General features: G+C 37.9%; 1 protein-coding gene across 8 annotated transcripts in view; it reads right to left on the bottom strand.

Moving 5' to 3' along the window:
• Positions 1-1,746: 1,746 nt before the first annotated feature.
• dab2ipb (DAB2 interacting protein b) overlaps positions 1,747-12,338 on the bottom strand; it is a 110,545-nt gene continuing 99,953 nt past the window's right edge. For 6 of the 8 annotated variants that reach the window (XM_059550563.1, XM_059550567.1, XM_059550568.1 and 3 more), the window contains 8 exons: positions 11,979-12,215; positions 11,524-11,725; positions 8,818-8,996; positions 7,069-7,954; positions 5,186-5,308; positions 4,140-4,342; positions 3,572-3,659; positions 1,747-2,563 (listed from right to left, as the gene is read on the bottom strand). In XM_059550563.1, coding sequence (XP_059406546.1) covers positions 2,396-2,563; positions 3,572-3,659; positions 4,140-4,342; positions 5,186-5,308; positions 7,069-7,954; positions 8,818-8,996; positions 11,524-11,725; positions 11,979-12,215 — 2,086 coding nt within the window. In that variant the 3' untranslated portion in view covers positions 1,747-2,395. The remainder of the gene's footprint in view (positions 2,564-3,571; positions 3,660-4,139; positions 4,343-5,185; positions 5,309-7,068; positions 7,955-8,817; positions 8,997-11,523; positions 11,726-11,978; positions 12,216-12,338) is intronic. The other 2 variants (XM_059550564.1, XM_059550566.1) reach the window with 1 other exon arrangement.

Below are 12,338 nucleotides of genomic sequence, written 5' to 3'. Positions count from 1 at the left end.
AGTTATGGTTGACTCGTGCAATTTATTTGTAATGCCGCCCATAAGACATTGTACATTTGGTTCAGAAATGAACCATCAGTAGGTTGACCATATTTCCTAAATTTTGACCTCTCACATTACATGTGTCAAGTGATTGATGCTGTAATGAAGACAACAAAACAGGCATATAAAATAACTAAATAAAACTTTAATTATTCTAGTTGCAAATGTACATAAATTGCACAGCCACAATTGTACGGTTCTTAACATGGACAAATTTTCTCTGTACATTATTGTTCTTGTCATTGTCCTAAAACAAGGCAAGAGTCCAGCCAATACTTTACTTTAAACATACTTACAAAATTCTTTTCTACAAGGGTTATAAAACTTACAACATATTTTAGGTATTCATTTATATATTTGTATATCTTTACATTACTTATTTCCCATAGCTACTATTTCACATTGACTGCTTTGAGAAAATAAATGCCTAATAGTCTGCAAAAGTTTCCTAAACTTTGAGAACTGAAATGAAGCCAGATATAAACACATCTGATAAAAATAACCGAGACGACAGCAAAAGTCTTTTTCATTCAACACGGTTCTAAACTACTATATCTTTTCAGGTGTTTATTTTTTTTTTTTTTACTCACTAGTAGCTTCTCATGTGGATGAAAATAGACGTAATGACTCTGCAAAACCTCATTAAAAACAGAACATGGACAAACAGAGAAGCTCACATCCACGTCTGTAAGAAAATCTTGTGAAAAATAAATATTGGTTCCCGATATTTGTGCAACCTTTTGAGCCCCAAGCCGAATTTAAAAGTTGATCAAATGAATTTGAAATAAGTCTAGATATTAATCTGCCTTATGCAGACAGTGCTAAAGCATTCAGTACATGCAAAACTACTTTAGTAGAGCATGTGATTGGTTGCTGTATGCAACACAGTCCAACTGCTAATCTCATGATGTTTACACTGCATGTGCACCTTTGTTTATAGTGTATGGCTACAGTGGCGCAAATAATAATGCTACAAAAAAAAGCATCCCTGGCTTAATAATAATAATAATAATGAGCACCTTGAGTTAGCTACGTGTTTGTAGAGTGAAGTAAACCCAAGTGGACATGACAAAGGGCAAAAGTGCATAGTTTTCAAAGCGTTTGAGAAGCTGGGGCAAGAGATGTGATGTGTGCTTGTTAGATTGCTGCGTCTCAGTCTGATCCAACATATCAGCCGTCATTCACTTTGCAGTTCCTGTGAACCTTGCTTTATCTATAATATTAACTTATTCTCATAATAATCCATCACAGAGCCCATATACAGAGAGGATTCCCTTTAAAAATAACATCTCTTATCTTACACGTCTCATGACACGCTGTCTTATAATGTATCTCTTTGCATCAAAATAAAGATGTGCATGTGTCTCACTTCCTCAAAGACCAATGAATTAAAGGAAAACAGCAGCTCCACGCACATACATTATTAAATACAAAAATATACAAACTCTAAACGCTGAAATGTAAAGTGTGCAGCAATTTGGACCGATGAGGCAACACATACAAAAATAAACACAACACCTGTACAAATGACTTAAAAAGGCTTTAAAAATTAGAATGGAGAAGAAAAACCCATGAAGAAAACATGCACAAAAAAAGCAACTCTCTTAAACAATGCAGGAAGAAAACATGAGCTACACAAGGCAGTTTTCAAAACTAAAATCATTTCAGTCTGGTTTAGTGTCTAAAACATTCTCTCTGCTCTGCCCATTATAATCTATCATAGATATTCATCTGAACTGTAAAAATAAAATCAAAATAAGGACTGAGGGGTATTTTAGATGCAACATTTTAAGGCTTCTCATGATGGAGAGACAAAGTGCACTATGTAGGGAGAAACAGAAACAGGAAGAGAGATATGGAGGAGAGCTCTTATTTCTCCACAAAGAGTTGCTCGTTCTGTAGTTTCAGTCGTTTCATATTAAGTAGAGACCATTATAAATTAATGTGACAAAATCTAGTTTCTTTTTTCAAAGGCTGTATTGAGAACACCTATTTTTAAGCAAGTCAAATGACTTCTTTGCAGGCTAGAAGGTCCTAGTATCTGTATAATGTTACCATGTTAGCTGTACTGTTTTTTTTCTTTTCTTTTATTTTACAGTTAGTTGTTGTGAAACACGAATGAATGTCTAGTGGTGTGTCCTAACATGAAGCACTGGAACAGTAGTCTCACCAGTGGATGTTTCAAGTGGATCTTGCTCCACGTTTCCAAACATTCGCTTTGCAGACCATCAAAGGTCAATGTTCAGTCTCCTCACCTGCCGTATTTCTCTCAGTGTTCACTTACAGAATATCTGCACACTTGCTCGTGCCCTCTGTCTTGATTCCTTCTCTCTGTGGATCCGGGGCTCTTCGTTCAGCAGTTGGAGCTGTTGCGAAACTCCCCGTTCTCTGTGATCTGCAGCTTGGTGGGGTTGGTGGGAGAGATGCCGTTCCGCGTCTGCATGCTGTAGCGCTCCTTCAGCTGTGACAGGGCGCTCATTAGCCTCGCGTTAGCCGCGTCCAGAGATGCTATCCGTTTCTCCTGCAGAGAGAGACAATTTCAGTACATATACAAATCATAAATCCTTTGAAAATACCAATGGCAGGAAGTTTCATGAGCAATTGTTTGGATTTTAACAGGTGTAGACTGCATTGTAGAGAAAATTATGGTTATTTTAGGTTCTCATTATGAGGGTTAACTGACATTCATGTTTCTGGCAGTATAAGGAACATCAAAGTGAATGTGCAATTATGCATATATTTACTGAACATGAGTATGCATAAGACATTCAGTTTGCTTGATCTCCAGCTAAGCAATGCCAATCATTCTGAAAACGCAGTCTGATTAGCTGAGGAGCATTGGTCCATGTTGTTCATGTGGATCATTTTGTAGAATGAAAACATGCATTGAGTTACTTTTCTGTTTTAGCTACTTTTTGATTCATGTTACTTTGCAACATTGCTGTAGATGATCGATTAAACTGTAGGGTAATCACAAATAACATCAAGACTGTCATGCTCTGGCTCGTGTCTGTGACTAAATCACAGCTGTGATATTATTTGTGGAGACACTCAACCTCAAGTGTTTAATTGCGTATTTCTTGTGTACATGAAAAGGAGAGGAAACAAACCGCTTGGCTTTCTTGAAAACTGAGATGTAAATATACAGCATAAAAATGCATATACATTTTCCTTGAATTCACACTGTGTTGTAGTATTAGGAAGTGTGGTGTGTTGTTTTGATTTCCGAGATCAGCCAGGAATACTGATATTAGGCTTGGTTGGTGTCATTTTAATTGTGGGGGTCGATAAAAGGGATCACGTGACGCTGAGACTGGAGTAATGACTGCTGGAAAATCAGCTTTGCCAATACATCATAAACGCTTTTTTGGCCTTTCTTATATGCAAAAATGGTGTAAAGGGAGACAGTAAAGTGAAAAGAGGAAGGATGAGATATATTTGAAGAAAACTACTCAGTGCTATTAATATGGTTCATCCAACTGACATAGCCAAGATTTTTCACCACTGACATATCTATATATAGACATACCTGCGCATCAATGATCTTCTGTTTGGAGTCAATCGCTGCCTGCATATCAGCATGATCCTTCTTCAGCTCTTCCTCCACAGACATCAACCTGCATCAACACCAAACAAACACACAGTCAGTCCAGCCTTCAAACATCCTCCCATCCTGTCTTTGATCTAGAGCTCCAGGCCATCAATAGCTGCCCCAAAACATCAGAATTGGAGGAAAGCAGCTCTCAGTAAATTCTGCCTTGAGGAAGGCTAAAAGTCCTCTAAAAGCTCTCGGTCTTCAGCTGAAAGCAAAATGACACTCCACAGGCTTGTGGTAGACTCCTCAAAGGCAAAGTGCCCTCTCTGTGTTTGTTCAATGTAAATTCATGTTTTTATCTTACTCAAGGACTATCTGAAAAGGTGAACTGTGTCATTCATTTCCACCAGTTTCACCCATTCAGGCCAATTTGTGAACTAGATAGGCATTATTATACTGACATATGATTGTTTTTTTATTTTCTTTCTGCTTTATTTTATCACTCATCACCAGCCTCTCTGCTTTTATTCTGGTTGTGCTTTATAATACAAGTATTCCCCACCTGCTTATGATGCCCTTCATCTGCAGATCTTTGTCTTCCTGCTGCCGTCTCAATCTCTCCTCGGACTCGTCCAGTCGGGCCTGATACTCTAGCAGCATCTTCTGTGCCTGTTCCTCCTGTCCCTTGATCCGGGCCTCGTATTCCTCCAGCCTGTGCACCGACACACGCAGTCGCTCCTGCAGCATACTGATCTCCGCCTGATACTGCAAGAGACAACATTTTTCTCATTTAAAAAAAAAATAAAAAAAAATATTCTTTATTATTGTTAATTTATAAATCCCGAATTGTTAAAAATGAATTAATATATGTAGAATTCAACAGAATACATGTTGTAAAAGTTACATTAGTGTAGGAACATGGTAATCTACATGGTAAACTAGTAAAAATCATGGTAACATGGTAAACTAGTAAAAAAATCGCTTGCAGCAATTGAATTTAAGCTGAAATAAAATATTAATATTTAATGAAAATAACCTATCATTATTAAAAGCTCATTTAAAATATTAATCAATACTATAGTAGTAAATAAATATTACTAAAATAATACAGTTATTGCTAGTTTCACATCAGTCATAGGAGACAGGAAACAGAAAGATGCTACAAAGAATTAAAACAGTGAAAAGGATATTTAGAGTATGTCTCTTTCACACACATACATGCTTGTAGAAGTTGCTTCTGAGAAGTGTGTAATGTCTGCACCACTAGTGGCATTAAACAGAATTACGAACATTCCTACCACATCTTCCACCCATTCCCTCAAACAGAGCAATGTTGAAAATATCACAGGGCTCTTCAGGAGGTCAAACTACAGATGGCTTACTTAAAAGTCTCTGCTCATTAAACTGTGAGCTTAACATGAAAAAAACCTACACATTTCACCCTTAAGTCTGCATGCAAAAGCACCCAACTCAGAGCTGAATGTTGGATTGCTGACACCGAGAGAATTCTCCTGTCTGAGTGAGCTTAGTGCATGATGATGATTCATTTCCCAGAGTGTTTACGTGAGCCGTAATCTTTGCTGCTATGGTGTATGGGTGGTCAGTTACCTTTTCAGCTTGTGTGTGCTCATCTCTGCAAAGCTCCGTCTCAGACTCTTGCTCTATATATGGCACATTCATCAACCAGGCAGCGGTACGGTCCAATGCGCTGGGGTTCACAGGGGATGGGGCCTATGGGATACACACAAACAAACGCATATGCATGAATAAACCAAAGATGAAACAAGATACACACTCAGACACACAAAGTCATGCCAGGGACATGGCGTTCTCAACAGGCAACATGATGACATTTAGCATGACATAAGGCTGAATAAAAAGAACGTGTATGACACGTGAGCGTATTTTTATATACAGTATAACAGCCTGAAAAATTAAGATACTTTAGTAGCTTAATTCATGCAAATGGTTTATCATGACATCATACAATTAACATTATGGTCCTCAACTATTCCACAAAAAAAATCATTTTCCTCATCAGCATTTTGTTTTCCAAATAAAAATACTTAAAAACATAATGAATATAAAATACATTTATCTCAGAAGTAAATTTAATATTTTCAGTGAATAGATCTTCAGTTTAGATCTGAACTATATTTTTTTACCAACAAAAATGTTGAAACATCCTTTATTTAGAAAATAAATTAGGCTTATTTTTCATACACCATTTTCAAATTGTTGCGCAGGTTTGAAGCATAAACCTAATTTAATTTAGATTTATTCTTAGAGTCAACATAAAAATGAAAATTCTCTATATTTTCTAAGTGCATATTATTGATTTTATTATGAACTCATCCATGCATGTTAAAACTTTAAATTTGAAAATCGTTTCCCTGCTCTACATTTGTTTTTTTATTTTTATATTTTTCAGGACTTTTTCATTCTGATGTACTTCGTAACATAGAAGAAAATTCTATTTCTGTTTCATTTTGACTTTAAGACAAAAAACTATTTGCCAATGAGGTTAGAAAAACTATAGCTCAACTTGATGTTAATCTTTCAGTGAACGTATAATGTAACTGATTCTAAAATCAACTACAGTATTCACAGGAAGTCCACAAATTTGACTTTCAGAGGCAGAGAAAGAGCCTGGAGGTGCTCTGCAATGTAATAAAAGTGGTTTCCATAGACACACTTCCATCAATCATTTCAAGCAATCAATCAAATCCCAAGAAAGAGAGCAATGCATTGTGGAAATGGGAAATGCCCTTCCTGTCCACTTCATTGTCAAATCCTTGAGAAAAATGACTGCCAGTGGCAACCGTCACCGGGGAGGTTGATGATTGGTAGCAAGCTACAGTAAGCCCTCTGATTCTTATAAGAATCAATAACTCAGACTTGCCACAAGACATATTAAAATTACTAGGTTAAGATAAAGATACTTGATAAATGATCCAGACTGCAGAAAGATTTGCCTGAAACAGATTTGCATGAAGCGGAAATTGCGATTTTCTTTTCCTCCTTGCTTTGATGTACACCTGAATGTATTTTTTCCATCAGGAATTCATAGGATCACTTGCTATTTAGCACATGATTTCTAAAACAATTTATGTTCATGGATAAATTGCTTATAATAAACAGCCAATATCCCATCAAAAAAAGAATGGTTGATTTTTATTTCTTGAAAACCTAATAAGATGTTTAAAAGAAAACGTGTAACCTTATATTGGATCCGGGCAGCTCTTAAAGGGACAGCAGTCATTCTTGTTAATCAAACAGTAAAAGAGAGAAAATCTCTCAACGGCCTTGACAAAATCACTTTTGTAACTTGAACTTTGACAAGAATGCTATGAAATTGCTATGGTATAAAAACTTTTGACATCATAGAGACCTTATTTAAAGCAAAAATAAATATATTGTGAAATAAAGTTACTCATATCATGAAAAGATCTTGGTCATATTGCCCACCCCTACTACAAACATATACGCACCTGTTTATGTGGTGCGCGATGCTTAGTTTCTGGACTGTCCCCCTTAGAGGAGGAGCTCTGCTGTCTAAGCCGTGCACCATTTCCAGGCCAGTCGGGTGATGATGACATCACAGTGTTATTAGGTGGCCGTGGGTAGGGGGTGGAGTTCAATAGGCTGGGTGGAGTTCGTCCTCTGGGCGCAGTTTGTGTGGGTGGTGGTGGCTGGTCAATCCGCCGCTGAGGACCAGCGCTGCTCTGTCTTGGAACCGTAGGCTGGTTTCCATGCTGTGCATCAGTTAGCGATAGCTGTCGTCTCGAGAAATCTCCCAAACGCCTTCCAAACTCCTCCCCCACTGAAGCACCCTGGGTAAGGAACGTGTGTTTGGCTCCTCCAAGACCCTCCTCGTTGTTGCTATGGGAACTGACGGAGCTGTGACACTCCGACCCAGAATCCCCACTCGCGTTCCCTCTAGCTGACACGGGCAACCCTGCTGCCATCTGGTACACTGGATTCTGAAATGATAGTGGGGCCAAAAGCTGTGTAGGCCTGCCTGGGGCACCTTCTGCTCCTGGGGTAGTGGGAGTCTGTCCTGGCCTGTGAAGAGTAGGGCCTCCGGCAGCATTGCCTTGGGGAGTCCGTGCATTCCAGGGAACCATGGCACCCTCACCTAAACCTTCTGAAATGATCCCTACCGGGATGGCGATAGGTTCTAATGCCCTGGCCGCTTCCTGCAGGTCTACCATGGACAGGCTCTTGCCACCATTGGCCAGACCCAGCTCTGGTTCGTTGGCCTCAGAGTAGCTAGAGCTGCGGGCAGGGGAGCCCTGGAGGCCAGAAGAGCGTGTAACGAAGAAGAGGTCTTTGTTTTCAGGGGTGGGGGAAGGAAGGCGAGTGAAGTCCATTGGGCTAGTAAAACGAAGAGATAGGGACAAAGACCAGAAAGAGAAAAGTTGTAAAGCAACTTTTACCTTACTAACTATTAATAAGCAGCAAATGAGGAGTTTATTGAGGCAAAAGACATAGTTAATGGTGTGTTATTAGCAAAAATTTAAAACCTTAAAATAAATTGTGACCAAACATGCCAGACTCTCATAATACATGAGTTAGTGTTTGAGAAACAAAACTTCATAACCCACAAGTCTTTCTCAAACACACATAAATGCCATGCTAGACCGTTCCAGACAGGTATAAAGCATCAGAGAGAATGCAAAGTTATGCGTCTCTTTCTGTCTTTACGTCTATCCAAACTGTGTTTATTGTCTGGATATTTGGAAAAAAAATGCTAATTTATTTCATCATAATCTCCGTCCAGACACCAACCAACAAGCTTCACTCGATACTTTCTCCTTTCAGCTTCCATCTCTTTTGATCCCCCAGAATATTTATTTCCCCTTCCCTCAATGTGTGTGTGTGTGTGTGTGTGTATGTGTGTAAGAGAACTAGCTAGACAGATAAAGATGAACCGCTCTCTTTAAAAGAGCAGTCTGCTGGATAAAGTAAGGGCACACTCTAAAGAACAGAAACAAGGACAGTCTTTTGGCTGAAAGTGACAGATAATGATGAATATAAGTAAGCAATATAGCTGTACTTAACAACTTTGTGTCACTGCCTGAAGTAACATTGAGCTTGAAGCTGATTTATCAGAATGCCTATTCATCATGAAATCTACAGCATGCTTTTTGCACAGCCGTGTACAATTATGGACATACTCGATTCTGATTGGTTACATTTTAACACAGTTGATGCGGTGGATCTGATTCGTGGCTCACCCTGGTAGGTCACTGTCGATGGCCATCTTTTGTAATCCACTGGAGATGCTGCATCCAGGGGCTGGAGGGGACGGCACACGATCAGGAGGCATGCTCATCTGTACGTTTGATGGGTTTGTTAACGCTCCATGTACGTCCCTCAGTATTCTAGGTAATGGGCCAAGCTTGGAGGTAGAACTCTGAGGACATCAATGAAAGATTTCATTGAAAATTAACACATACCCCAAAGATCTCTTATATGTATGCAGGACTCCCTACTAGCCACCCTGAGAACGGGGGTATAAGACAACAGAACATCGATGGCTGTGTGGAAATGACATCTTGTAGGTGAACTGGTAGAGCATGGCTCTAGCAATGGGTCACAGGTTTGATCCCCAAGGAACATGGTTACTGATAATATGTATAGAACAGCTTTAATGCACTGTAAGAAAAATAAATACATAAACCTAATTACCTCCTAAAATGCTACAGTATATTAGTGATATACCGATATACCCACCAGGCAGATTAATCCACATTTATTTAGCCATAACTCACAGCTGTATCTGCCGACTGATTTATAAAAGCCTGAACTGCAAACATCCTGTTTAAAGTATTTTCAAGAGTGAATTTTAAGAAATAGTTAAAATAAAATGAAACTTAATTAATGACATATTTTTGTACACACATGCACGGTTGATTAAAACCTCAAAACTGGGATCAGTAATATTTAATTAATACATGCATTAAATTGATCAAATATGAAAGCAAAGACTAAACCAAAGAATGCTTTTTTTTTTGACATTGACAATTAGAGAAATTCAGCTGTGCCATCACAGGAATAAATTACATTTTAAAATATTTAAAATAGAAAACAGTTACTTTAAATAAAAATAAATAAATGAATAAAAACAAACTCACAAGATCACTGTTTTATTGTATTTTGATCAAATAAATGCAGCTTTGGGAGGCATAAGAGAATTCCTTCAAAAGCATTTACAATTATTTTCAACTTTTGAGCATCAAGATAATAATTTATATAATTTAGCTATAACTATATTGTATTATGTAAATTTATGTTTTGACAACTTCATGGAGACCATTTAAAATGGGTGGAAATGAACCTGCTTCATGTATAGTATTTCTATGATAAAACTTAAGAAACAGAAGACACAGTTTCTGCATATAAGCTTTTTACTCTGTGATCGTTTCTAAAATAATTTAATAATGGAACAGGCGAGACCTAGATAAATTCAAATTTGACTTTAGATTTTTTATAATTGGCTGATTCTGTGATATTCTGGTTGGCTGAATCTCTGGTTTGAAAAGAATTACGTTTCATAATCACAACATGTTCATGGATGTATGTCTACAAATTATTAGTGACATATCAATTAAAAGGTCTTATAACTGTGCTTGACCACTATCCGTATGTGGCAGCCTTAGGGACTAATGGACTTCTCATGTAGAACTCAAACACTGAGAGGACATGAGCTTTCAGAGCATGTCCACCTAATGTGATCTGAATAATTCAACAAAGTGCTGCTATAAGAATATTCCAGATTTACAAATTTAATTAGCAATCAATGCTTGTATAGTTGCAGGCAGTGCAGTGTCTATGGTGTACCGGCATACAGGCACAGGCTGCAGATAAATGCATCTCTGATTAAACAAATTTTGCATGACTGGAAGTTTTCTCTTAGTGTGGAAAATCTGGGCAAATACAACAGCTAGGCTATATTTAGCATTCGAGGAGGAGGAGGATTAGAAGATAATTTCTTCCAAAAATATGTATAAAATAAGATATAAAGAAACAAACACATGGGGGACATCTTATAGGGTCTGATCATTAAAAGCAACAAAATGAAGGATTTTAAAGTCTGACTGTTACAGCCTGAAGGCAATTGCTTACATCAGTCCACCTACTCAAAGAACACAGAGAACTGGAGCACAACTTTAGAACCTTCTGTGGCATCAAAGTGATGAACTGCTTTGTCACAATGCTATCCTGAGTTCACCTACGGCAAACACTACACTGAAGGGGTCCTATTATGCGTTTTAAATTTTTCAACTTTAGTTAGTCTGTAATGTGATTGTTTGAGCATTATAAAAAAAGATCTGCAAAGTTACCAAGCTCAAAGTCCACTTCAAAAGGAGATATTTTATTTAACAAAAATCCCTTTTCAAAAACTACAACGAACGACTCATGGATTCAGGATTTGCGATATCACAAATACCGACCAATGGGACGAGATCTGGTTGAGATGGCAACACACACTGGCCCAGCTAACCAATCACAGCACATTTCAGATTTCAGAAGGTGGGCCTTCATTTGATACAGGAACTATTTGAGCCATTCATGCCAGACTGAGGAGAGAGGTGTTGTAATAATGTAAAATACATGAAAAATTATGTGTTTTTTCGAACAACCTAGTATGAGAGTTGTTCTAGTACACCCCAAAACAAAATCAAGACTTTGTAAAATAGCATAATAGGACCCCTTTAATCTGTTTTTCTTAAAAAAATAAAATAAATCTAATAATTATTAATAGTATACAAATATATATATAATTGAAGAACATATTAAGTTTTTTTTTTCTTCCAAAATATTGATTAGAAAACAATTGTTTCAAGATTTATGCATGTCTGAACAGCACAATGCATTACTGCTGAACATTTTTACACTACAAATACAAATGGAACCAACTGCAGAGTCAATGGACTAACCTGGTCCATTTGGGACACCACCTCAGCTAGAAGGGAGTGCAAGGTGGAGAGCTCACGGCCCAGGTCAATATAGCCCTCGAAGCCTGCAGTATTTGAGATGGTCTCTGGGTTAGAGATCTCCAGTAGGAAGCGCTGCATGTTGGTCCACTCCTGCTCCAAGAACTGATTCATGAAGGACATGTACTCCTCCTTATTACCAAACCTGACAAAAAAGCAAGAATAAGAATGACTTGTTGATGTGTTTAATAACTCAATTAACCACGCTAATGACTCTAAATTCATAATTAGATCTATAAGTTTCATTTCATTCTTATGAATAGTATTTGTGCTCATAAGAACATGACAAGCTAACTCAGGCATTTCGAAACACATTCGTCAGCTCCACTGTGAAACATGAAATCACTCTCTCTCTGCTCAAACACACACACTCACACAAAAGTAAATGAAATCCTTACTTGGTGAAGTTTGCGAGGTTCTGTGTAACCTTGGCGATAAGAGTGAGTGTGCGTGCAGTGCGGTCGTCTGGGTACTCCTGCGTCAAGTTGAAGAGAGAAGGCGACATGATGGCCGGACACAGAAAACGCAAAAACAACGAGGCGCTGATAAGACGCTCGCTGATATCTGGTCGCCCTCGATTACCACATTCCTGTCTCCATGACGCAAACACCTCCTTAAGTTCCCGTGGAAACACACTGTTGAGGAGTGGAGAGTTGAACATTGAATTAAATGAAAAAAAAAAAAAAAAAAAAACTGATAAAATTGCAAACAGTAATTCCTACAAGTAAGTAGTTTCACAAAATTCACAAAATATTTAT

The sequence above is a fragment of the Carassius carassius genome, chromosome 5 (genome assembly GCF_963082965.1).
Source record: "Carassius carassius chromosome 5, fCarCar2.1, whole genome shotgun sequence".
Classification (NCBI taxonomy): domain Eukaryota; kingdom Metazoa; phylum Chordata; class Actinopteri; order Cypriniformes; family Cyprinidae; genus Carassius; species Carassius carassius.
This window is presented reverse-complemented; position numbering and strand designations above follow the sequence as displayed.